This window comes from Leucopleurus acutus (assembly GCF_964270905.1).
Source record: "Leucopleurus acutus genome assembly, chromosome: 3".
NCBI classification, from domain to species: domain Eukaryota; kingdom Metazoa; phylum Chordata; class Mammalia; order Artiodactyla; family Delphinidae; genus Leucopleurus; species Leucopleurus acutus.
In genome coordinates, this window is record NC_139145.1 from 92,877,413 (window position 1) to 92,905,335 (window position 27,923).

Sequence of the window (27,923 nt, forward strand, 5' to 3'; positions counted from 1 at the left end):
CACATGTCCTTTAAGTTTTTAAAAACTTATTCAAGTATAAATCGAATTCCAAGATTCATATTTTAGTTTTATTCTCATGAAAACTGATACGTAGTTAATGTATGTGAATACCTTGCGCACTGGCTTGAAGACGTCTATAATTTCCCCATTGGAAAAGTTCATCACAAATCCTTGTACAGGTTCTTGATCCTCAAAGTAAGGCTTCCCATTCACCGCAAAGAGCAAACCTGTGAAAACATATCCAGTCAACCTTCCTTTAAAATATGGATAAGACGGGCTTTTCAATACATGTGTGTACATCACACAAACAAGAAATGTGGGGTCCACCTGGTTCCTCCAATTGGCAACAAAAGTAGAAAACAAAATACTTAGCAGATGTCTCTTTCTGAGTAATAAGATAAGGGGCAAACAGGTTAGGAGACTAACTTCCTTGTAATAGAAAAACCAGGAACTGCAAAGCTTGTTCCACTTAGGAAGCCAGTAGAAATCAGGAATACATAGATATGGAGGAGATGACATAGGTAGAGGAATAGATATATAGACATCACAGGTATTCTAAATAGGGATGGGAAGAGTCAGGTTATTTAAGGCAATCATTCTGGGGTACCAGATCTTTTAAAAAATATGTAATATCTACTATAGCTACAAGTAGAATCAGAGAAAAATATGCAAAGAAAGTGAAGTTACACTGTAGACAGAAGAATGGTCCGATTTTAAACAACTAACACTTGAAAATGTGAGATGCATATTTCAGATTATCAATGACATTTTTTCCTAATTAAAAAAATTAGACCATCTTTTTATATTAATTCCATGAATACTCTTTGAAGTAAAATTATATTGCTTAGTATAGTAGTGTTTATCCAAAATAATGGAAACTGTGATGTTTTGGTTAAATAAATACTTCAGATGATTGAATATTATGTTTTAAAGAATTAAAACACTAAAATATACACAATACTAAACCAGTGTTGAAGAGTTTTTCATCTTTCTCTAAGGATTTCAGGATAGGGGTCTTTAGCACATCATATTAAGAAAAAAATCAACACTATCAACATCAATTACTATTGTGTAACGTTGTAGAGAGGATTCCAATTATAATACACTTTGTCTTTTGCTGAGATTCTCTTTTTAACCAGATTTCCTCTCATCTTTTCTCCTGATTGTTTTTCTCCTCATATTTGATTTATTTTTTTTCATTATGAACTGGATCACCCTCTTTGTTAAGTAAATGGTCTTGCCAAATTTATTCTTTAAATATGAGGTAAAAATGAACACGAGAATTTATCTTTCATTGACATTAATGAGTCCTTTATTACTTTCTTTTATTACTTATTCCTTAGTGAAGCCAAACTTGTTCCTATTTCAGTCACTTGAGTCCCTTTATTCCATGTCCTAAATAAATTGGGGGCTGCCTCAGAAGATAGTAGCCATATACAACTTTAATAGCATAAGAAATATAAATATTATAGTGATAACCATGTAGTTAATGCAACTTTAATATAGGTATAGATATATTTACTAAGTAATTGCAAAAATTGTATATAAATTCTAGAAATATATTTTCAGTTGTTCAGTATTCATGATATAAAGAAATCTTATGCTAACTTATTTTTTAATATGAATTAAATGAACTTTACTTTGTAAGTTTGGATTATTTTTCTGAGTTTCTTTAAGTCAAGAAATCTATTTTGAAAATGAGAAAAAAATTCCAGATTTCATTGATCATTTCTCCTGACATTTACACATAAGCCTCACTTACATCACCTATTATCTTAAAAAAATTGGCTGACACTCTTTAAAAAAATGTGAAGCAGAAGTATTTTGAATACTGGTTTTATCAACATATACCATCTGTTGATGATGTGTGAAGACATAATATTAATCATCTAATAACTAAAGCAAATGACCATAATTAAGGAAAAATAAAAATCAACGTTTGGGAACCATTTTTTAATCTATCACAAACAGTTGCTAAATCTTTTGAGTTCTTCATTATTTCCAGATAAAGAACAGTGGCACTTGAGTTGAAAATGATGTACAATGCACTAACAGTTTTAAAAATTTTAAGATCTGATATATAAGTCATCTTCAATCCCTTAATAAAAAAATTACAATAAGAGCGTATTAAGATAAGACAAACACTTTTTAAGAATACAGTGTAGTATGAAAAAACACAAAAAATAAAGATGAAATACCTGGTATATATGAAATTGCAAATACATTTCTTCCAAATGACGCATGCTTAATCTCTCGCACAAATTCTTTGGTGTCAGTTTTAAAACACTGGATCCGACCGTTTTCCCTGTCTGCCACACATAATTGGCCCAGATGAGGCACTAGGGCCAAGCTGTGAGGAACACTGAACTGGCCTGGTTTAGGATTGCTCTCAGTAGACTCTACAGAACAAAGAAAAACCTCAGATTTACAATTTGTAAAATCACCCAAAGTCTGACTCTAAAGTTTTATAATTTTCAAAATTCATGATAGTAAACCACTAAGTATCTGGAACCAGGGGAAAAAGAAGTTAAAGCACTTAATATCTCTTACCCACAAACACATTACAGATTTTCTCCCTATTTGGACAACTTTAAAGTTTTTGGGTAGAAGCATTCTTTTTCCTCTTATAAGACTCGTGTGTGTGTGTGTGTGTGTGTGTGTGTGTGTGTGTGTGTGTTCTTTTTCCTCTTATAAGACTCGTGTGTGTGTGTGTGTGTGTGTGTGTGTGTGTGTGTGTGTGTGTGTGAACAGCCAACTGGATGCATAAGGAGGCCCTGTTTTCCTCACTCCAGGGGACAATTACATCCTAAAGAATGTGAGGGGTGGCCAATCTCTTGTTCCTAATGATGTTGGCCAATAATTATGAGAGATCAAGAGTCTTACTGAGTACCTTCTCCCCACTGTGTGATGAACTTTCCACTTGGTGAAAACTGCACGATCCGACTGTTGCAGTAACCATCTGATACATAGATGGTTCCTGTGTCTGGATCCACAGCCACATCAGTAGGTTGACAGAAGTGATTCTGGTCACTGCCTGGTTGCATGCTCTTTCCCAGGATTAACAGAGGGGCTTCTTCATTGTTTGCATTCAGTTTGAACACCTTTTAAAAAAAGAACAAAAGCCTTACCCACTTTGCATGGTTATAATTGACACACACCCACCTGACTAAGGCAATCAGAGTGTAAGCTTTCAGAGACTTATTTAAAAGCAGGTACTTTTCAGAACTGGATGGGACTCTAGAAATCATCTGGTCTGATTCCTTCATATGAAAAATGAGGCTTATAGAGATTAAGTGACCTGCCCAAGGTCATCCAGGTCATTAGTGGTGAATGGAGACTAGTATGGATGTCCTGTTCCACCCATCCCCACACTTCCTTTTTGTCTTTCCTTAGCTAATCGTAGAACGCTCTCCAGACAATACAAGTGCAATAAATGTTTACTGAGATGATGTTTGAAGACTAGCTATGCCTTCTGAGCTCTAGTTTCTTTTCCTACTTCTTTCCCATCTACTCATTAAACAGGTATTAAACATGAGCTTATCTTTTAAGGGAAAGACATTATGATATATACCCTAATGGAAATATAACTTCCTTTAAAAAGAACAAAGATTTGCTGTTTTACATATAAACGTATATAATAGAGACTTTGGCTCAATTTATAGAAGATTAAGGTAGCTTAAGAAAAATACATAAAACACATAAAATGATTAAAAAAAAAGAACTAAGACCTGGGGACAGAGGAAAGAAAAGCAGATATGGAACCTAAGGAGGTTGGGAGAGCCCAAACAGTTGGTAGAGTGAAGCTTCACATCTGGCCCTAAGATTCCTGCCAGCCACACAGAGAAGGGTGACTTGATCATTTACATGTAAGTTTTTCCTAGCATTGAGTTCTAAAAGCACCATTTCAGACGTGGCTGTTCCATTCTTTTGCTATAAACTTTCTGGGTCACAAAGAAAGACCCAGGGGGTGGTGGTGGTCGAATGAACTGGGAGATTGGGATTGACATATATACACTAATATGTATAAAACAGATAACTAATAAGAACCTGCTGTGTAAAAAAATAAATAAAATGAAATTAAAAAAGACCCAGACAACTTCAGAGTATTTTGAAAGCATAACTTCATTAACTTCTATTTGAATAACTGCCAAATGGAAGATTACCTGATGAAGAGCCACATCTGTGACCCAATAATTTCCATCTTTATCTATACTTAGGCCATGTGGCAAGTAAAACCTGCAAAATAAAGATAATTGTCTTAATTATATAATTACTCCCAAAGCATACATGAGAGGACACTTTTTTGCTAATTAATTTGTAAAGGCAATATAAATTTAAAAACTGATAAATGTATACCTGTATTACTAAAGAAAAGACCAAAATGAATTGTTAAATGAAAATATCCACAAGGAGAGACCTCCTTGTGAAAAATCTTAAGCGGTATTTAACCATCTAAAAATCTATACACGAAGCCTACGTATCAATTACAAATATTATAAAGTATGGTATATTAAATAACACAAATAACATCAATTTGAAAACAAGTTCTAAGATCATAAAGAAATGTGTATAAAACAAATTGTCTAGAGAATTATAAATGGATTTATATGGTTTGAATATGCTGCTTAAATATGCTGCAAGGTAATATAATGCTATACTATATAAAATATTAAATATATGACTGAAAAGCTTTTAAAGTACCTACTAAAGACAGTAAAACCCAAAGAAAACTTCCAGCAGACATGGGCTGTGATCATCTGAACAAAGAGAAGTGGTGTGCTGGATAATCATTAGAGAAGGTTAATCTGTTTAACAAATCAATTGGAACGACCTGGATAAGAGAACTGTAACGTGGACAGAGACTCACAGGCTTAAGGAACTTGGACAGAGTTAAAAACACATGGACAATGTCTTAATGTGATTGTGGTCAAACCTGACAATCCACAAGCTACGTTTGTCAGCTTCTAGCCTTTGCAAGGTGTTGTAATCATAGATTTTTTTTTTCATGAGCCAAGAATGTAACACCCTGATCTTGACTAATAAACTGAACTAGATCTCTCTTTTGGTGACTGAATGTGAGAGTTATGATTTGCTTTCAACATAGAAACCCCACTGTTGGCCAAGCTGATTTAGCAGCAGTTGCTCTGCCTTCCTCTTTAATTCCTTTCTGGAATGAGATGCTTCTGATTAATGGGTAGAGCACTGAAGAGACAGGTTCAGACACAATGAGTGGTGGGGCTGGCATATTAGAAGTTGGCCCCTGACTCACCATCTTAGAATCCTATAAAAAGCTAATTATTACCATCTCCATAAGCAGCTGCATTCAAAGTGGATGGCTCCCCGCCTTTCAAAGAAGCTGGCTTTCCCTGTGCCTAAGCAGATGGAGTAGGGTATAGCTCCTAACGCTGCCAGGTTATAGCTGTTGTGGACACTCTGTAAGCAGGTGTCCCTTTCTTTCAATGACCATGAATATCAGCCAACTTTTTTTGGCTGCCAAATGCCATCTAGGATTAAGACCAAATAATGAGCAGCTTTCAAAGTCAAATTACCTATGCATGCTATGGAAAGCTGAAAGTGACATTTGTTTAGTCTTCACTTTGAGATGGGAAGAGAGAAGGCTTTTTTCTTAATGGTGATTGGTTGGTGAATTTGGTTATGTAACTTTTCTGCTCAAGAATTTTTTTTTTTTATCCTTCAGATCTAGCTGAGTAGCAAGTCACTTCATTAGCATGTGTATCAATTCTCTCTGAAGCTTGACTACCTACTAGAATCACCTGGGGCGCTTTCAAACTACTATTTTGATACCTGGGCCCACTCCCAGACTAAATCTCAATCTAATTTTTGGAAGCGTCCCAGGTGATTCTAATATTCAGTCAGGGTTTAGAACCACCTCTTTAGAAAATGAAAGATAGTCAAGTAATTTAACTCACAGATTTTTTCCACTGGACTGGAGTACTGCAGCATTATTTGGATCTATGACAAGAATAGTGTCTTCTTCAATTGGCCCGAGACCTCTTTGCTGGTAAATAAACTTACTGTCAAAAGAGCTAAAAAAAAAAAAAAAAAAAAGCATTAGAATGGAAAATAAACCAATCAGAAACATCAGTGAACTTGAGAAATGCAGACCATTCACTTGAGATTTTAAATAGAGAATCAAGAGAAGGGCTCAGATGCGCCTGACTTCACTCTTTGCCCTTCACACTTCAGATATACCATTAGCCTGAAGAACTAGTGAATGGTCAGTGGAGCAGCAGCATGGGCAGTGCCTGGAGATGCAAGGTTTCAGACGTACCAAATATGAATCAGCACTTTCACAAGATCCCCAGGTGAGTCATATTCACATGAGACTCTGAGAAACACTACCTAGAACTCTTAAAGTAACTAATTTTTTTCAAAGGCTCTTCAAAATGTTTTAATTCAATAGTTATTTTCTTTCAAACTACAAAAGAAGGCATAACAACTTTTTGTGCAATGATAAGGAAAGTGTAAATGATAGCAGGAAGGATAGTGATCAAAACTATGTTTGCTATTTTACTTGCTGTAGGTACAACATGCAAATACATATTATTAGGATGTAGAACGGAATGTTCAAAATATTTCAAAAATATAAACCATAATTGATTCTTGAAACAAAAATGTGTTTAGAGACATAAAACTTTTTCCATATAACAATTTTTCTGTAAGTACAAAATGGACATCTATATAATAATTAATGTAAACACTAAAATGAATATGAAAATTTCTGCTTTTTTAACTCTGTACCTTCCAGGTTATTATAAAATATTATGAACATGCATGTTTATATATATTTTTCATTTATATTTCTATCTGAATTGTTAGTAGTATCTTTCTTTAAGTTGACAGTTATCACAGACATTGTACTTATTTAAATACCTGTTTTGGAAATTATTTGGGATAAATAACAAAGATAAGCTCTTCTAATGTAAGCTTATGTGAAAGAGGAAAATATACAAAGCGCCAAGAGACTAACTTATATTTTCAAAAGCAAGGAATTGATCAGCACATAGTTAAGCCATATGTGTGTGGGTGTTGGGGGGCATAAAAATATATAATATATATATTTTGCCAGATGAATATTTCTGTAAAATAGAATTTCCCTTATAGAATCAGACAAGTCTGTGAAAAAAACTATTAATATTTTGTAGTTCAACCGTATAAGCAAAAGAATCTGAATAATATTAAATATTTATGGAGAGACATTTGCAAATTTGGAAGGCGACAGACTGCTCAAATCTGTCATACCTCTATTGATTAGTTGGTTAGTATTACTTATGCAAAGTCCCAGTAGGAGAACAAACATTTCAAAATTACATTCTCTTGCCATTAAAAATATACATCACAATTATTTGAGCTTCTTGACTGTCATAGTCTTTTGGGTATTTTTTTCCTGAAAGATACTAATAAGTCCCTGAAGCAGTTCTTATTAATGATGCATTCAACTGAATAAAAAACACTGATTCAGCTTTCTCGACCTAAAACTTAAGTAATATTGCTTACATACGCTATTACGTGTAGTTAAAACCACACACCAGTACCTAGAAAAATATACCTAAGTTAACAAAATGGAAGTAACATCACTAACAGAGCAGATTTTATAAGACAGTCATGAGATCACTATTAAATTGAAATATAAAATTTTATTAGTTCGAACCAATGTAAGAATATACAAGGTATTATTAAATCAGGAGACACTGGTAAAGAGCAAACGTGAAGTAACTCTTTCTCAGTACTATGAAACACCAGAGTTTATCCTATATCTGAAACTGTATTTTCAATGTGACTTTCTGTACTAAAAACATCATACCAATTCCCCTAGAAAACAAAGGTACTGGATTCAACCATCAATGATCTATATTTTTAACAACTTGTCTATGATACTGGATAACTTAAGTTCAGCATGTCTAAGACTCATAGTATGCGACAGTTTTATATTCATATGTAATAGGATAAAGTCTCTTCATTTATCATTTCTTTTAAGGCCTAAGTCATATTTCTCATTATTCAGAAACATTTCATGATTTGTAGTGGCATAATGGTAATTTAAATAATGTGAAAATTATGTTTTCTCTGACTTTAAGGAGTTAAAATTTGTTTTCCCTTTTTTTTTTAAAGAAAATTTGAGATAACTGTAGATTTACATGCAGTTGCAAGAAAAAATAATACAGAGAGATTCTGTGTACACTTTACCTAGTTTCCTCCATGGTAGCATTTTGCACAACTACAGTACAATATCATAACCAGGATATTGATATTGATAAAATCCACTGATTATACTTAGATTTCCCTTTCCATTTTTTATTTCCTAAAATTTTCATTTATTCTTGCAGTTTATTTACTTGGGCATGGAATATACTAGTACATTACTTCTCCACCCCACCCCCACCTAGGAGTTAGTAATATGGAAAGTTACCGAGTCCTCATAATTCTTACTAAGTGCTATCCACTTGACATGCAGACAGTGTTCTGACCCACTATTGACAGCTAATAACAGTGGCAGTCCAATTGCCTATTGCATATCTTGATAAAACTGGAGCCTATCAGACCTCAGCATACCTAATTCCATATCTCTTATCTGCAAAATGACAAACCATAGAGGAAGCCTGACATATTTACTTGTTCATGATTTCCCCAAGCAATAGGTTGCAGCAACAGCAATTCTTTGGTCTGTCTTGTCATTCACTTAAATATTCACCATCAATCTTAAATCTCTGGTCCTACTATTTTAGGAAATAACATTCCTACAACTTATGATGGAGAGAAAGTACATCTCCCCACCCCCACGTTCAAGAGCATATGTTGACCTCCTCTAATTTAAATCATGTCTTTTATAGCTTCAGCTTATTTCTCCAGACACTTAAATATTTAAAAATGCAAACTCTAGTTTAAATTACTCTCTGGCAGCCATGTAAGCTCAAAGTCAAGAACCTGCGATATTGAGCTTGGCTTCCAAGAAAACAAGCTATGTCAAGGAAGAAACATAAATAAACCCCGACTCACAGTCCCAATGCTAGTCAGATCGAATGAAATGTTGTAGCTGATGCGTAGGTAAGTGAAAACATCCTTTATCAATGGTACTGTTCTGCATTGCTCATGAATACAGAAAAAAATGTATCAAGTAGTTGATATTTTCACAAACCTAAATTGTGTGTGGGCATCTATACTCACAATCTAGAAATGTCAGATTTCTAATGGTGGGAAAAATAGCAAAATTAACTAATTTGAGGATCATACTCTTTTATTTTATTAACCATTTTTTGGTGATGTTATAATAAATTGTGAAATAGCAAATGAAAAGCCAAAAGAAAAATAAGTAACAAAGTAAATAAGCTACAGAGTAAATAAATCAGATTTTGATAATAAACATTTGGATACACAGAAAATATCAGATCTCTCAACTTATCAAGATTTTTTTCTTAGTATCTCATTACAATGTAACAGCTAATAATATGGTTTGTTTTTTAGTGTTTTTTTTAATTATCACAAATTACTCCCATGTCATTAGCCTGTACAGAGGGCATTTTATGTGATGCTTTAGACTAACCACTTTTCCTATGGTATTTGGCTCTATGATTATTAGTCATAGTATTACTACACTTCCCCGTATCCATTAAGGATCTCAGTGATTAGGCAAGTTCTTGAATTTACTGATATTAGCATCATTTGAATATACTAATTTACTTCAGTAACATAAATAACAAATAATAACATTCTAGAATTCTTAGAAAGATCATAGCTTTAAGGAATTAACCACAATAGGCCCAACCGTTTCACTGAAAATCTTTTGTGATACCATTTACCAGATGTCTATATGTTTAAACTGGCAGCATCAAGGGACATTCAGTCCCTCAGTGGATTGGTTGATGAGCCCTAATCCTTTCACTTGGGATCACTGGAGCCTCATGCAACTAACAGCTGGCCCCTGGCAGTTACACAGGGCAAGTAATAAAAGGAATTGATGTTTTTCTGAAATGGGAAAATCACACACACACACACACACACACACACTCACATTAAATCTGCCAAATAAAGTAATTTATAAACTCTTTTCTAATTCAAAGAAAAGTAACGCTCTAATAGTTCACAAACAGATGTCAGATTATAGAGCTGGATACACTGTTGCTATAGCAAACTGCTTATTTAGTGTTCTAAAGCAGCTACCCTGCATTATATGCTGCAGAGAGGTCTTTATTTCAACCACATTTAACTTTTTACAGGATATAATAATACCCTGCACATTTCACATAGTGCCTGGAGCACTGCTGATTTCTGTTTGCTTCTCTGAAAAAGCACTCAGCTGAAAAGACTGAACTGCGGGCTGTGGGCTGGAATTCATCAGTTCTTTATTTTAGCAATTTGAATCCCCCATTAATGATTTTGCACATTAGCAGCTAATCAAACAGTTTAGATAAGGATGAAAAGAAATGCTTTGCAATATTCTCACACAAAGGAACTAGAATAGGGAGAAAATAAACTTCTGTGCCACCAATCAAAATTAAGGAAATGCAAAATAAATAATAGCAACTGAAGAGAGAAGTAAAATGTAATGTTGTAATTATATAAATTAAGAGGCTGGAGAAAGGACCATAGGTTGTCAAGTGAGAAAATAAGTGGAAATGTACCCTCAACATTAGGAAAGCAAAGACATACCATAATAAGACCAAAGACTTTAAATGGAATATAATTTAATACTATGTTAAAAACACTTACTTCTGAATATATACACATTGAAAAATTCCTATGAGGAAGAAAAAAGGTAGGAAAAGAAACCAGTGTGACTATTTAGTGTCCTGATGGACCTACCACTAGAGACATCTCAAATAGGGATGAAAAGAACAAAGAACTAGGTATCACAGCACTGGGCTCTGTTCCATCAATAAGGTCACTGGTAATGAGTCACTTAACAAAGTGCTTTTTGTTACTCAACAGAGTGAGGCACTTTTTAAAGTCTTCATTTTTTTGGACTAGGGAACAGAGTCAGGGAGTTCACATGTCTTGATACAGGTCTCAAAGGTAGGAGATGGTAACCAAGATTCAAACCCAGGTCTCCTGTCTTCAAAAACATGTGGTTTTCTCTTACTAGGATTGACCTCACTGGACTGGAGAATCTCCCCTCCAGTTATCAAATTTAATTTGTAGATGTAGAAGAGATAGGAAGAATAGTCACATAGCCAAGAAGAATCAGAGAAAGTGGCATAAAACTGGAAGAAAATGGCTTGAGTAAAACTGGAAATGGCAATATGAGAGAAAAGGGTAGACTATGGAAACATTCTTTTTGTAGAACTCCTTACAATTTTCTCTCAGATGTGAAGATACTAAGGTACCACTCAGTCATTTGAGTTCAATTTTCCAGGCCCAATTAATCTTAAGATATGAAAGAATTTGCAGATACAGAAGCAGGACCTCAAGCAGATATATCTTAACAGAGACTCCAGAAAACTAGGGAGGCAAATCTTGAACTGATTTTTATGAAAGTTAGAAAGCAGATAGATTTCTGAAACAATAGAACCTCACAAGGGTCCATAAAACATTGATGAAGAGGTGGTCTGTGAACAAATTTTTGGAGGGCAAATGGGAGAAGATTCCCAGAAGACCACACCTCTAAGGACAAAACTTGCTAAACCAATCATTCAACTATTCAATTTTATAAACAACATGTATAAAGATGTGAAAGGCAAGCTCATCAAACAGACCTAATACCAGGCTGGAAGGGACAGCTCATTCTCTAGTTAATTAAGAATAAAATAATATCTGTAAATTGAAGCAATGCTAAACCTAATGAGTGAAATGTAATTGGAATAAAATCCTGAATTCAGTGTTTTTAAAGCACTGCATAAGTATAAATTTCCAGTAAAAACTTCAGCACAATTTCATGAAATACATTTGGAGATTCTAGTAGATTACAAATTCAACACAGAGTAACAAGGCAACACAAGATATGACTGCTGAAGAAAAGTGAACAGAACCGTTTTACACTAATAGATATCTAGAATACACATCAAGGAAAGTAACTGCATTGCTGATCAGCTAACACATGAGGTATTGTGGCCACTTCTCAACCAAACACTTTAAAGGACTGAGAAACCAGAGCACCTTCAGATGAAAGTATCATGTCAGTATGAAGACTGGCTGAGGGCCTGGGGGATATTTAGTCTGGAGAAGATAAGACTTTCTTTAAATATGCAAATAATTGACATGAATAAATGGGAGTAAATTCACTTTGCATTTGGCTGTCATGAAGGTGAAGTTACAGGACACAGATGTGAGTTTAACATAATGAAGAACTTTATGACATCTAGATGAGTCCCATAACTGGAAAGTATGTCTCATATCTAGGGCATTTGTTGGCACTGAGAGTTCAAGCTCCAGATGACTATGGAAGATTTTGTTTACAGATGTCCCAGCAGGAAGCTGGAGATGAGCTCTCTGGTGGACATTTGCTATTCTGGGTGCCCAGGGTCTACTGCCCCATTTTGTGCTAATGAAACCTCAGTTTTTCTTTAGTTGACCCAACATTCTGAGCCTCACTCTCAGTCCACTTGCTTTTGATAAGGTCAACTCTACTCTCACATTCCAAGGATAGAACAAAAAGTTAGGCTAAGCCAAACAGTAGATTTCAGGGCTTCCCTGGTGGCACAGTGGTTGAGAGTCCACCTGACGATGCAGGGGACACGGGTTCGTGCCCTGGTCCGGGAAGATCCCACATGCCGCGGAATGGCTGGGCCCGTGAGCCATGGCCTCTGAGCCTGCGCGTCCAGAGCCTGTGCTCCGCAGCGGGAGAGGCCATAACAGTGAGAGGCCCGCGTACCGCAAAAAAAAAAAGAGTGGATTTCATTCCTCTGCCCACAGTGACTGGTTTAGGATGCAAGAAATATGACCTAAAGTCAGGTAGAACACTGACAGTGTTTTAGAACACTGAAAGTCTCCATTTAAGGATCTCCTGTTGACCTACATCAGGGAAATAGACTACCTCTTCTATAATTCTGAAGCTGCAAGTGGGCAGAAAGATCAATCAGGGTCTAAGAATGGAGCCAACCCGGAGAAAATTGTGTTAAATAGGTGCTGGTGGTGTCGTTTGAGCTACCATACCCTTAAAGTTTTTACTTATACAAACTAATAAATTTCTTTTCCTAAGCTAGTTTGTGTTGGGTTTTCTCCCTTATTGGTTACGGAAAGAATTCCAAGTGATAAAACTTCCAAAATCCCTTCCGACTGCATGTGAAGAAATGACAAGTGGTATAATGGAAACACCTTTTAGCACCTAAAAATTAGGGATAAAACCCATGATTTACTTAAGAGCGTATGTGATGTGAGGCCGGCACAGTAGAACCTCAGCCATAGCTGAGATAAATAAAAGAAAGGCCAAGAAGCAAGCCTCTGACAATGGTGGTGATTTTGACAGAGACCGAGGAACAGCTGTTACTGAGGCAGGAGCTACCCAGCTCCTGCTGGGAGGCATTTAAAGAGCTCTAGCTGCCATGCTGCCCGAGCACCAGGACAGACAAGAGGCTCTTTAAAGTTTCGTTACACCCTGCTGGTAATAGGCATTTCCTATTTTAACTAGAAGAAGCCATACTGACAGGGAAGAAAATGGAAATCAAATTGAGAAAGGGAGTTGACAGTCATCTTTCAGGAGGGTAAGTGTTTTATCATCATAATTATTATTATTACTACTATTATTATTATTATTTTGTTGCTATGCTTATTTAGCATGATTAAGTAGAAAAATAAGAGTTGATCAAGGCTATCAGGTAGAAATGAAGAGTAATACTACTTATAAAGACAGTTTTTGTGATGATATCAAAAGAGCTTTGAGTACTGAGTATTAATTAGGGATTATTATTAACTCCAAGTACTGTCTGATACTTAAAGAATGATCAACTACAAAAAATTAGGGGATACAGACTACTAAGATTTGATTTAGAACAAGCTCTAGCCTTATGGAACTTATAATTTTGTGAACATGAGAAGTATCAGGATGGGAAAGATTCTGAGGAAAATTAATACAGGATTTCTCATCTTTCTATCCAAACAGTGGTAGCAACAAGAATGCAATTTCCACCCCATTTTTAATTTCCATTGTCTCTCACTAGCACATAATAAATTTTTCTGGAAAGTGCTGTCTTTTTCTTTGTATAATCCTTGGATAGTCAATGAGGAAAAAGAAAAATTATGTACGTTGTCTATTCTATATAATGCAACTTATACATGTAGGAAGGATGGTCATGTATGACCATTCAACGAGCAGGGCCCACACATCCGAATCTATTTTCCTACAAAATAACTAACAGAGTAATCCACTTCTTATTCCCTTTATGAATATTAAAGCAGACAGTGTTAAAAGCAGAGATCTGAGTGCCAGAAGAGAACTTCCTCACAACCATGGATTGCAAAGGCTGCTAGAGGCCAACAGGAAATACAAGAGAGGCAGAAGGAAAGAGAGATAACAAATATTCTTACACCTGAAAGATAAAAAAGAAGAAGAAGAAAGAAGAAACAGATTTAATGAGTTAAATCAGCATGACTGCCCTGAAAAAGTCTTGCATTTTTGGCCCTTTGTCAGTGCCATTTATCAGGGTAAACACACTGGGGCTTTGGTAATGGAACTGGAATCTATTTACACATGATACTGGTTATCTAGATGAAAGCAAGAGGCCAGGAAAAAGCAGGTCTTCAGCTAGGACGGCCATATATGTCCCAGAAAATGTTCTTATGTGGCTCTTGTTTCACAGTCTTGTGTCATCTACCCCAAGCTGGCCTTTACAGATCCCTTTTTATTTTTTTCTATTAAACTATTCCAGCCTCTGCTGTTTACTTGGAAGGAATATCACATTAAAATGGAAAATTGGACTTTGTCCGATTTAGCTTTAGCCAGCTGAAACAGTATCAATGGGAGAAAATGATGCTGTAATTTTCTCGTCTGGTAAAATGTGGCTAGAAATCCATGCGGAAAATGTAGCAATATTCATTAAAATGAAGAATATGCTACAACGAATAGTAATAGTTTGCTTTTGAAAGCACTTGTGAAAATATCATTAGATGTTCAATAATGACTAAGATGATGTAACAGAGATGTATAAATAGGGATGCTGAGTTCGATGGCTTTGAACTCTGAATTGATCTCTTCCTCAGATTCCATTTTTGAGTGTGACAACTGGAAAGGACAATTAAACAGTAACAAAGCTATCAATCTATTTTGAAATGCTAATTGAATTCCATCTTCAGCTACACAAAGAAAACTACATACATGCGTATGTGACAGAGCAGGCTTAGCCTAAGTTTAATCAGTATCTCTGAAAATGGAGGAAGAAAACAATTGAACTGTGTATGTGGATCCTCAATTTTCCAAATGAAACCCTACAGTTGTACACTTGAAAGGAGAGATTCATTACACTTAATTCATATTAACAAAATTTACCTTCATATGTAGATTTGTGATAAAACACATGAATAAATGGATACTCATTACTCAGGAGAATTAAGATAACCTGCTAAATTTTGGAATAAGCTTTTAAAAATACAATCATGTAAATGTGCTCGTAATCCTCTAAAAGGCAGTAAGTTTAACAAACTGGGTAAGTAGGCCAACTCTGGAGTCAGATGGAAAGGAACTGAAGCCTGACTCTGCCAGGCTAACTGTGAGGTCTGGGGCAGAACACTTACTTCCTCTTGGTTTCTTCACCTGTAAAACGTGAATGATGATGATAATAACAGTGCCTAAATGTTGTGAGGTAATTTATGTAAACAGAACAGTCACAGGAGCACAGTAAACACTCAATGAATGTTAGGCTTTTTTACCAAAACTCCCTATAAGATGATAGTGGAAGATAGAATAAAAGGTTGGAAAGAGAAACCCAGAGGGAAAAGCGGGATATTAGTTTTAGTGTTATTCTTAAGTCTTGTTACTCTTTAAGTTTTCGGTGCTCATGAAAAATGCAAATTTGAGTAATAAAATTAATCTGTATGGAAATGTGAAGGCCAAAGTACTGACTATTTCTATAATATGGTGGCCAAGCTGCTCTAACTACAGTCTCCAGAAGGCACTGTTATCATGCCAGGGAGCAGTCTGATGGAAAGGGAGAGTCCAATGGCCTTACTATGGTTCTGTACCCAGTACATGAAAATAATGAAGTGCTTTATTGTAGTCAACTAGTAACTTCCTTCGTTGATCATTGATCATGATGCACTTTTTCTGAAGTCTTGAAATGCCTCAGCCATGTACTGTCTTAACTGCCTTTAATGTTACTTTCCTTAGGAACGTGAAGGTAGCTTCAAGGGGGAGAGAGCAAAATGCTAAGTAGGCAGAATCACAGACTGTTATCGCCTTCTTTCCATAAACTAGTTTGTGAAACTACCTTAATTGTTTTCAAATGCACAAGATGTTCTCTTTTCTATGTGTCACAGTCATATACTAAAAGAACAAATATGTTTTGCTCACAAAAATCAAGTTCAAAGAAAACCTTGATAGTTCCCTCACCATTATTCTCAGTTTAATGAAAAGCAATGCATGCTATTTTTATCTTCATTTACTCCTTCAAGGAAAAATTATTACTTACTTTCCATCCCAGACATGGTTACCTCTGTGGAAAATCACCAGATTATTCGTAGGGTCCAGAGCCATCCCAGAAACCTGGCCTGGTAACAAATATACTCCAGGCCAATCCAGTGCCTCTTCTACATGGAAATCTAAAAGATAAATCCATACATTTAGTGTAAAAAAGAAAGCTAGTATAACCTCATGAAGATTCACAATGATTATAAGAAGTTCATGCAGTAATGTCACTAGATGCAAAGAAAAAAAATCAAGCCATGCTCTACATAAAATATACCACATGCACATGCCAAGGAGCCTCCTGAGCTATGAATAAAGTAAGTGACTGTGAACTTGTTTGGGGATATGCTCTTTTCCTGTTGATAAGATGCCTCGTAAAACCAGTTTATCCTTAAGCCATTAAGGGGCAAATTTGAGACAGTCTTCTTAACAAGATTCTTACTTTAAATTAGTATTTTTGAAAAATATGGCAACATGGATGGCATCATTTTAATACAAAGCTTTTAAATGTTGTAAATAAATAGTATTCTTAGGCAATAAGCCTGTTTCTGTGTGTTTGTCTGTCTTTCTCATCTAACTTCTGTGTAAATTGTGGATGTTCAGAATACATTAGACCTTATAATAAACCATCATTGATAATACCTTGTACAAGGAACTATGTAAAATACCAATCTCATTTCACCTAACTTTAGTGTTCCTATAACAATGGGAATGGAGAGAGATTCTTTCACTGCTTATATTTCACTGTTCCCTAACACAAGAAAGGAAAACATAACAGGAACTCTATGACTGAGTGATTTACAATCACTCTCACTTCTGATCAGAATACACTTATACTTAGAGAATACCTAGGTTCAATTGTTAACCCCTTTTATAAAAATGCTCATGAATAAAGAGGTACCATGTACAGAGTAGCTATATTAACTGAGGATATAAAGTTATGAAGATGCTGTGAAATCCTTTGTATCAGTGTCAATATTTCTTTCCCTCTGAAACGCTTCAACAGAGATGCTGAGAAGTAAAAAAGCAGCAGTTTGAGTCTCCTTTCTCCTTCCCATACTCTGGAGGATGTGGCAACATGCAGTGAAATCCTCAAAGATAAACATTAAAGACTGGAGGAAGAAAGGGAAACACAGGGCTTGTACAGTCAGCTTCTGAAAGCCTGAGAGGATGCTGGTGTGAGAGTAAACACTTTAAGATAATTCTCTCAACTATACAACAGGAAACAGTAACTTTTCACTCAAAATATTCTTACCTTTGCTCATTTAATTTTTTAAAACAAAAATTAATAACACAGCACAATCAATAGGATGCCTGGAACAGTTGTGTCTACAACCTTTGCTGAAGCATATTCAACAAATATTCCCTAAGTGTATTGTCTATGTAAGGTGTTAGATTCTGGGGACACAAAGAAATAAAGCATGGTTTTGGTTCTAGAGGGACTCAAAGGATAAAATGAAAAAAAAAACCCCACAAAATAACCAAAAAACAAACAAAAAACAGAAAGCAAATATTTATGACACAGTGCAGTGCAGGAACACAGGAAAAGGCCCATAATCCTTCCTGAGGCTTGGCTGGGAGAGGGTAGGTGTTCTCACTTAAAGTTTATTGAATATAGAAGTAGGCAGAGAATATTTCAGTCAGAAAGATGGAAAGTGAGGATGATTATAATTGCAGAATGTGTTTCAAGATCTTTATGTAATTTGTATGTCTTTAAGGATATCTGTGTATGTCAGGAGCGGGTATGAGAGTGACAGGCAGGATTAACAGACCCCAAGATCTAGTTTAGACTGGAAAATATACATTTGTAGAGCACATGAAGGTAAAAATTTAACAATGAATTAATGAATGTAGTTTTGAGCTGTGGTGTCTTGATCTATACTGTGATTAATTTTGAGGTATGCTGCAAGTACTTTATTAATAGCAGTAAAGCACAAAGCTTGGGAATAATTTACTTCTGAAATATATTAGAGCACGCAAGAATGTCATTCTCACTCATGTGCGTTTTGCTATGTCTTCCTGAGTTGGGGAGAAGGGGGGCAGAGTAATAACTGGCGTGCCTAAATTTGCACAGCAGTGGATGTAAATGGGGCTGCTAGGATGAATAGCATTCATCATCTATCATGCTTATTATCTATCATAATAGGAGAAAAGGATGCAAATTGTGACTATAGGCGACTGGGAACCACTGAAGGTTTTCAATCATGGGGTGACCTGAAAAAAACTGTGTTTCTGAAAGTGAACTCAGGAAGCAGGGTATAAGTATTATAATTAGAGACGTATGGATGGATTCCCCAAAGAAAATGTTTCAAATTATTTTTAAGTTGCTTGAATCTCAGGTTGTACTTCATTCATTCTCATCTCAGTTACAGCTTGTCTTTTCGGTGGTCATTCTGTACTCATTCAGCAGCTCCTGAAGATTCTGGATGGGCTCCAAGGGAGACTTGAACCTCATAACAACACAGATATTTAGTCGCTTTCATCAGCTTCTCAGAGCCCAGCACCACTACAACTAGATGGAATTTTGTGAGGGCAAGGATCATGTCTTATTCACTGTTTTGTCACTAAGTCTTGCACAGGGCCTGGCCCATTGTAATGGCCAAAAAAATGCACTAAATTGAACTCTATGCTCCAGTCTCTACTTGCTTATGTTGTCAACTAGCATTTAAACACCCTTAATCTTTTAGTTCACTTGTACTACCTCTTTTTACCCCTAGTATTGTGCTGAAGCTACCGTGAAGAGACTAAAAAAAAAGCTAATTGGCTAATTATTTTCATTAAAGACAATAAACAAATGTCAGGTTTCCTGGAACTTTTCTATTCAGTGGTCCACCAACAGGTACTGGAAGCGAGGTGCTCATGAAGATTCAGAGATATTAATTCTGATAGAAATATGCAATGCAGAGATATTAATTCTGATAGAAATATGCAATGTCCCAAATATCAGTAAATACACTATTCTGGCTTCAAATGGGGATTTCATAAAATATTGGAAATACTGTATAAAGAACCTTAATCTGGCTGTGAATAACCCTAATTATCATTGATCTTAGATTGGTAAGCACTCAAAAAGCACTGCCTAATGGGTTGTTTACCTATTTTGTCACTTATAAGAATCCCTTTTGGTTGGGAATTTTCAAGAAGAAAAAGCAGTGTAAATATCTAGAACATATTTATATACTTTTGGTAAATTTTCAAAACAGCAAAGGTGATATGTGAGGAAATATATAAGAGGGTTAACACTGTAAGAAACTTTGCTCTTTTTGTCAATGCAAAGAACTATTTTGTGCACAGCAAGAACATTCAGAGAAATTATATTAAATTATTTTGAATTTCATTTAAAAATATCATTGTACATTTATTAAGATTACCCAGCCAAGACCTCAAACCTTTCAGGACCTCAAAACCTAGGTCTCTGTGTTAATTACAAATTCTAAAATAGTTAAAGGAAAACTGAGTTCACGTCCTCTTCTGTGAACACTACCTCAGTTAATTGATGTTTTTGCTTCCAGTGTCATCTTTTTCATTATTAGGCAGTTAAAGGCTGTTCTCTTTAAGATTAAATGATCAAGAACAAAGCAGTCATTGAGGACAAGTGCTGTATGGATATGGAATAAATACTGATGTTTTCCCAATCCCTGCCCAACTTTATAAGAGAATCACAGAATGCTAGAACAGGACTGGCTCATCCCAGGTCATTTTCTCTATTCATAAAAAAGGAAATACAGGCTTGGGCAAGACTTCAGTCATCAATAGCAAAGGTGATTATTTCCTAATCCTCAATTACAAATATTTCAAATCCTTATTAAAAATTGTATGACAAAATATATTTGGGTTCTAACTTAAACTTAACATTTTCAATCATGGAAAAGTTAAAAATTTGAGTTCAGATTCCTCGTAGTTTTTATCTAAGAAGTAATTCAGTGTATGACTAATGTTGTAGACTTACAGTTTTAATTTGAAAATTAAATACAAATTTCTTACATGTGACCTTGGGCAAGCCAACTCCAAGTGTCAGCTGCTCTAAATTCACATGTCAAACGATAGGATTATTTCAGAAGAATCTTTGTATTCATTATAAATAAAGGTAATTGTGCATATTCCACCATATATTTAGAAACAAAGTTACTACTTTCAAAAAAAAATTAAACATTACTATTAAAATTGTATCAATAAATCACTAGGAGGATTAATGAGTTACACCTTTCCAGAAAAGATTAATGTTAGTAATCAATGCTGCTTTCATATGAAATTATTAATAAGCATTTAAAAGGGCATTTTCATTTATCTGTGTACATAAGGACTAACAGACAAAGTTGAGAAAAAACATAATTTCAAACCTAGGACTATGACTTAACTTCACCATAACAAGGCTCTTCATATTTAATCTAAAGGAAAAGACCCTAGTGAAATCAGTAGAAGATTTCAACAACAAGAACAAAATAAAGTGGTTGCTCTTTCTATACTTGCAAATTCTCATTTAGTGAGGAAAAGATGCCTTATTTTGGTCAGGGATTGTTATTCATCAGAAGTGCCAACAATAACTATAATTAACTGAAACTATAGGAGAAATATTTATACTCAAGTGAGAAAGAAAACAGGAATAGTTATAAGGTCTTATTTAGTGGGAGTGAAGTGAGGAAGAGAATTAAGACATAACTAGGGGCTCAGAATTATTAGCAGAGTTCGTTTTCTTTTAAAAATTTAACTGCAAACGAATCCTCACCTTAGTCAAATTGTTTGGATATTGATTGAGAAAGCATGACCAAAGGCAATCTACACCTAGAGTTATTACAGTTGCAGATAAGATGATGGGATGATTGGAAAAAACCAGCATATCTATCTTATCTATCTATCTATTATTTTATTTTATTGTGAGAGGCAGAGTAATAAAGTGATTAAAAACCAAGACTTGGAGCAAACCTGCCTGGCTTTGAATGTTGGTTTATTGAGCTGTGGCACTTTGGATCCATGGCATGACCTTTCTATGCTTCAGTTTCTTCCTCTATAAATGGGTTTATAAATAGGGTTGTTATGAGAATTAAATGAGTTAATGCATCTAAAACACTTAGCCTGGCTCATAGTAAGGGCTATGTGTGGGTTTGTTTTCACGATTCTCCTCTCCTCCAGAGATGAAAATTCAGTCTACTGAATGCTTTATTTTACCCTGGGAATTCTATAAGACTTGAACCTAGGGGTCAGCATATGACTGAAATATGTTAAAAGTAATGGACTCTGAGTCAAGAAAAAGTTGTCCATAGAAATTAAGTAAAATGTAAATGTATCATAACAATATTTAAAGATTCTGTGCATTCTCTTATCTGATGGGAAGCATCACACAAATGCAGATGTATTTTCTGATGTCCAAGGGTGTATAACAAATGTTGAATCAGGCTTCCATACGCTAGCAAATAGCAGTCCAATCAGATCTGACAGCAAGAGAATAGCTGTCTGCAGTTTTAAATTTATTTTTCAATGAATCTAGTTTCCAGAAGGCAACTAGAATAAAGACTATGATTTCCTTTCTACTCTATTAATGCTGTCTCAATATAGATGTCAAACTAACGGTAGAAACCAAACTGTTAAGTGTAAAAAGGAGTGCATTTGCCTCTCAATTTACCAGGTTGCATATTTTCACACTGTACGTCATATATTACAGGAAAACATCAAGGCAGATCAATGTAAGTGATCAGCGATTTGAAGAGCCACAAACTCCCATTATGGTAGAACACTGCCAAGTCATTTTCTCAATTTATCAACTCAGAGTGCCAATTTTTGCAGCTTTCCTACACATTGCAAGAAAATTCTCTCATGGATGCTACTTAAGCTAAAATAATTAATATTTAATAAGTAATTAAAATAATAAATAATAAAACACCAACTACTTTGGTGTTTAAATTTTTGAAATCTTAGTCCAACTTGACATTAATGGTAGCAATTATAATCATAATTATTGTTAACATATAGCACTTATTAAGTGCTTTTCTTTAATTAAAGTTAGATATTAGATAGTGTTATGGTAAACAGTGAAAGAAAATTGAAAAGACTTTTAGAAATAGCTTACCTAAATATGAGTTTTGTTATTTTGCATTTAATTTTTAAAAAATTTTGAATCAGAGCAGTGAAGTAACACTAAAATAAGTCATTTCAGAAAGGAAATACATGCACATCTTCTTCCTGTAACTAGAATTTGTGCTCTGTTTCTGTAACTCATTGCTTTATTTATTTCAGTGACATTCACCCACATACTTAAAATGAAAGGAAACTTTCTGAACCAGATCCTGGAGAAACATTTTTTTCCTGGTCACTGCCATTCTGACTACCTTGGAAGGTATAAGGAGATTTGGCCAGTAAGTGTATTTTGAGTATTTTAAGCATTTCTTTCTTAGAAAAACTAAGTAGGTTTTAGGAATACAATTCCTTAAGTCAAACTGTGATTTTTACATTGACATTTATGATGCCTATAAATGACCATGGTATTATTTCACATCAAAGAGTAATAAAGGCAAGTCATAGATAACTAGAAACTAAATTTTTGGTGGTGAGCACACTGTAGGGTATACAGAAATAAAAATATACTGTTGTACACATGAAACACATATAATGTTATAAACCAATGTTACTTCAATAAAAAATAAATACTTCAATAAAAAAAAGACAAGTCATGGAATAAAGCAGGATGCAACTCTAACACTTCATGCTTGAATAGAATTGTATTCTCACCAAAGAGGCCCCTTTCCCTTTTATATTTATATGCTGTTCGGGTTACAATTTACTGTCCTTAATACAGACGTTCAGACAGACACTCCAGTCTTTCTATGAAACGGATAGGGGCATGATAAACTGCAGATTTCTAGACATCATACTCAGAGATGTCAATTCAGTTGGTCTTCAGTAGGATTCAGGAGTCTAGATTTTTCATAATCACCCTAGGTGATTCCGATGCAAGAGGGTCCAGGGACCACCTCTTGAGAAACACAGTTTTATTAGGTAAATTTAGAAGGAGTTAGAGCAGGGCTGACACTGTTTAAATATGAAGAGGTAAAAATCTGGGCTCCATTTAACATCTCATAGAGACTATTAGGCCAGTCCTAATGGTCAATGATTAAAACTCCTGTGTTAGCAAAAGGCACTGCATCCTAATTTTTTTCAATTATAAATAAAAATCAGTTGGGTGTTGAATAATTTATGGCTTCCTGCAAAGCTGTATTTGAAAACATCAAGCTGGCAGCCTGTGCCATTCCAGCCCACGCATGGACAGCTGCCATGCATGCATATCCGTTACTTTTTTGGGGATTATCTCCACATGCTGTATTATCTGGCTTTCCACATTAGCAAGTAACATGAAACACAATCAATATCACAGAAGCCACAACACAATTAAAGACAAAGATGAGGCATCCATAGCTTGCTGGTACAGAAACCTGAAGGGAATAAGGTATTGTCCTCTAATTACAGAAGCCAATCCTGGTTAGAAGTAAAGATAAATCTGATAGTTACTGACTTGCTGGAGGTCCCTTCAGATATAACTAGTCAACTTTCCAATGAAGATAGTAATTGATAATGGAACTCAAGAAGTCAAAGTCATAAAAATGGTTACATTTTACAAGTCAATTGGATGAGAACGTTGGAAGTGTAAGATTCCTCTGAGAGGAATTTAATTACCTTAAAGGAAGGTAGTGTATAACCATTTCATACACCAGGACTTTACATATCAGGTTTGAATTTTCAGTTTATTCCCATTGAACTAAATGGAGAATGTTGATTTTGTAAGAATCTGTTACCCTGAAATTCATATGCCACCCTCCCCAATATGATCCAAAGATTTTGGGTCTTAGTAATTCTGGCTCATCAACTGAACAGAGATTGAATTTACGTATTGATAGTACTGGACCAAAAGAAAAACTTCTCAAACAAAGGTGATATCTGACAACCCAAATCTGAGTCATGTTTTTTCTAATGATAAATCCTTTTCATTGATGAGCTTTCTCATCCATTAATTTTTATTCCCTTCAGATTTTGCTTATGTGGATTGTAACGTTTCACATTTTATTCTTTAAAAGAAGCCCTAAACGCACCTCCTGTGTGTTCTGGTTCCCAGGTGCCTTCACCGGGTAGCGGCTGCTGTAATGACAAAACTCTGCTCTCTGCTGGCCTCAAAGTAGATGCTAGTCTGTGGAATTTGTGAATTCTGTCTCTGACAAGAAGAGCATTGTCCCTCTCATGTTCTGCACTCTCTCTGGCATCAGACTGACCAAGATCCTTCTTTTGGACTACGTTTGCAATCTCAGCTACCAGGTCTGACTCTGATTCTGCCTTTTCTGTAGGATTATATTTATGCACATGAACAACATCTTCCCTTTCTCCTAGCAGCTTGGAAAGTAGTGAATAGAAATCACCTGTGAAAAAAAGAGAAGAGATAAGGGGTGGAGAGTTGATAAGATTGCAAAATTTACAGAATTTTGTGCCTTAAATAATATCATCCAATTCCTCATAATAAGTGAGAGGGAAGGTTGCTCTCAGATGTTCAAGCATTGGGAGAAAAAGATGATTTTCCAGAACAATGAGAAAATAATATGCTTCACATTTCATCTTACAAACCACCCATTTCCTTCTGTTATCTCAGGAGCCAACGACACTAAATAACCTCTATTAGCATAATAGTAGAAACAAAATAATGTGTATGTGACTGCAGGGCATGTTTTAATAAATGGTTTTCACAAGGTTAGTTTGGATTGATTTGGAAGTCAGAGTTCATCAGCTTTCTAAAATATTATCAACACAACAGAAAACAGCTATCTTCACAGGCAAACCCTTTGAAGTTGTCTTCTAAAAGCCTATTAAAGTGTAATCCACAAAAAATTAAATGTAGGGCTTCCCTGGTGGCGCAGTGGTTGAGAGTCCGCCTGCCGAGGCAGGGGATGCGGGCTTGTGCCCCGGTCCGGGAAGATCCCACTGCTGCGGAGCGGCTGGGCCCGGGAGCCGTGGCCGCTGAGCTTGCGCATCCGGAGCCTGCTCTCCGCAACGGGAGAGGCCACAACGGTGAGAGGCCCGCGTACAGAAAAAAAAAAAAAAAAAATTAAATGTATATTTTTGAGCAGGTGCTATAAAACACAAAAAAATCTAACATCCACTTGGCAACTGGAAAACCAGTTTTATTATTTTGTTAACTGTGTTAATGTAAGTAGCTCCAGTTGTTTATTTTAAATAAGAAACGAATAAATTTCAGAAAAATAATTTTGTGAGAAAAGAATATTTTTAAAACAGTTTCAAGCAAAAGAGATTTTAACAAACTAGTATCATTGGAATGATACATCACTGAAATGTATTTCATGTCTTCCTGTACTAAGAAGTAAACTTGGATATGATAATATAATTCCATGAAAACAAACTATTTATAAAATATTACAACAGATACAAAATATGACCATGGAAGGCTCATGAAGCATTTTAATCCTCATCAGTTACATCTATGGCTTCAAATCCATTCACATCAACTGTGTGAATGGGAAACATGTATATTCTCTATGGAATCATAAATCTGCTATTCTAACCCAAACCCAAAGGAAACCCACAGTTCTTCCTTTTCTCACTCTATACTAAGTGCTGCTAATGAAACTTATGATTGTGGAGTCCTTTTGCTTAAGTTTTAATTACATTTATAGCATGATCAGAAAACATTTATAAAATCTTTTTTATGACCATTAGGAAATAAAAATAATAACTGGTTTAGCCAGGATACATTCCACTAAAGAATATGTTATTAAAATATTGGTGCAAGGGGATATGAAGTCTTTCCAAAATGATGCTGAGATCCTGTCATGTTTATAAATAATCTTGGTTTAATGATTCAAAGTAGGTTTTCAATTCTTGCCCATGAAAGCAGCTTATCCTAGGTGAGATCTTCAATCAGAAAATAATTACCAAGTATTAGGGCCAATATCAGTAAAATGAACAAAGCAAATTACAATGCAACCAATTCTGGTAGGCCACAGTGGCATTCTGCCTTACAGAAGAGAAATTAACCCATTACTGTGTAATTGTCCTGGCCCACACACTAAATATAAATAGCTTAATATGCTGTTGTGCAATGAAACATTTTATATAGAAGATGAAAACAAGATGACTTCAGGAACAGAAAAAGAACACAATTTTAAAACTTGAATCCATGACATTAGGCTAATGTTGATGGAGGAACACAGGCTTAGAACTATGCATAGTTATTGAGGTTTGTCAGTAAAAATCTAAAAGCTGTGATAAAATACCAAATACAGAGTACTCGGTTCCTTTGAAATGATCATTTACAGTGATCACTGGGTTAGGAAAACAAAAATTTAGCAACGTAAGAGGCTTGGCTTCACACAAATGCACTGGCCTTGTGAGAACACAGCTTCAGAGCAGCATCTCACTTCTAGAGGTTACATGCAGGAGCCCACTAGATGGCTATCTCTTACATTCTTATACACAAACCAGAAAGGTTTCTTTTCTTTTCTCTTCTGGTGTATGGAATATATGAAATCCCAAAACGTTAACCGTCTTTCTTAGTCATATTAAGATCGTGATTGAGGAAATCTACCTAACCTTGAGTACAATGGATGGAATAGAATATAAACAGAGGAAGTTGGGTGGTCTCTACCCCAGTTTCATTTCTCAATATTCTCTTTTTCTTTTCAGTTTATATTATAGCCATATTGGACTTTTACTTCCTTGAATGTCAACTCTAAGCAGATGTTGTTTCTTCTTCCTGGGACATTCTTTCCCTAGTAATCAACTAGTTCCTCAACCTTCAGATGCTACTTAGGCGTCACTTACATCCAAGAAGCCTGCCTTGACAATTGCTGCTATGTGCACCTACAGCACTCTGCTCTTTCCTTGTATTGTTATTACCCGATGTCTGGTCTGCATTTCACACTAGTGTTCAGATCCAACCCCAGACACTTAATAGCTATTTTCTGTGCCTTTAAGCAAGTTACTTAGCGTTTTAAAATAGATAATGACAACTACCCTTAAAAATTGTTTTGTGGATTTAAAGAAGATAGTTAATGTAAAATGCCCACTCCAGTGTATTTCATAAAGTAGATATCACTAAATTATAGCTATTATAATTACTAATGACAAAGATATAAACTCTAGTTGCAACATGCATCTGATTCAATCTATTGTTTACCTAAAATTTTTAAAAATCAGTTTCTGTTTCGTATTGGTATTTTCATAATGGAAAAAAGCCACCTTTAAGTTTACAGCCCTCTATTTTCTCAACAAGTCATTACGGCTGCCTTTGTGATTTGCTTCCTGATTTTGCCAAAGAAGGTTGTACCTGCACTTCTGCACTTTCTCTCTCTCTCTTTTTTTT

At 35.2% G+C, this 27,923-nt stretch overlaps 1 protein-coding gene across 4 annotated transcripts in view; it reads right to left on the reverse strand.

Moving 5' to 3' along the window:
* The window catches only part of PAM (peptidylglycine alpha-amidating monooxygenase), a 284,680-nt gene that overhangs the window by 17,167 nt on the left and 239,590 nt on the right, over positions 1-27,923 (reverse strand). For 3 of the 4 annotated variants that reach the window (XM_082836779.1, XM_082836778.1, XM_082836777.1), the window contains 7 exons: positions 24,649-24,969; positions 16,575-16,704; positions 5,931-6,047; positions 4,164-4,236; positions 2,891-3,101; positions 2,199-2,399; positions 112-227 (listed from right to left, as the gene is read on the reverse strand). In XM_082836779.1, the coding sequence (XP_082692905.1) occupies positions 112-227; positions 2,199-2,399; positions 2,891-3,101; positions 4,164-4,236; positions 5,931-6,047; positions 16,575-16,704; positions 24,649-24,969 (1,169 nt within the window). The remainder of the gene's footprint in view (positions 1-111; positions 228-2,198; positions 2,400-2,890; positions 3,102-4,163; positions 4,237-5,930; positions 6,048-16,574; positions 16,705-24,648; positions 24,970-27,923) is intronic. The other variant, XM_082836780.1, reaches the window with a different exon arrangement.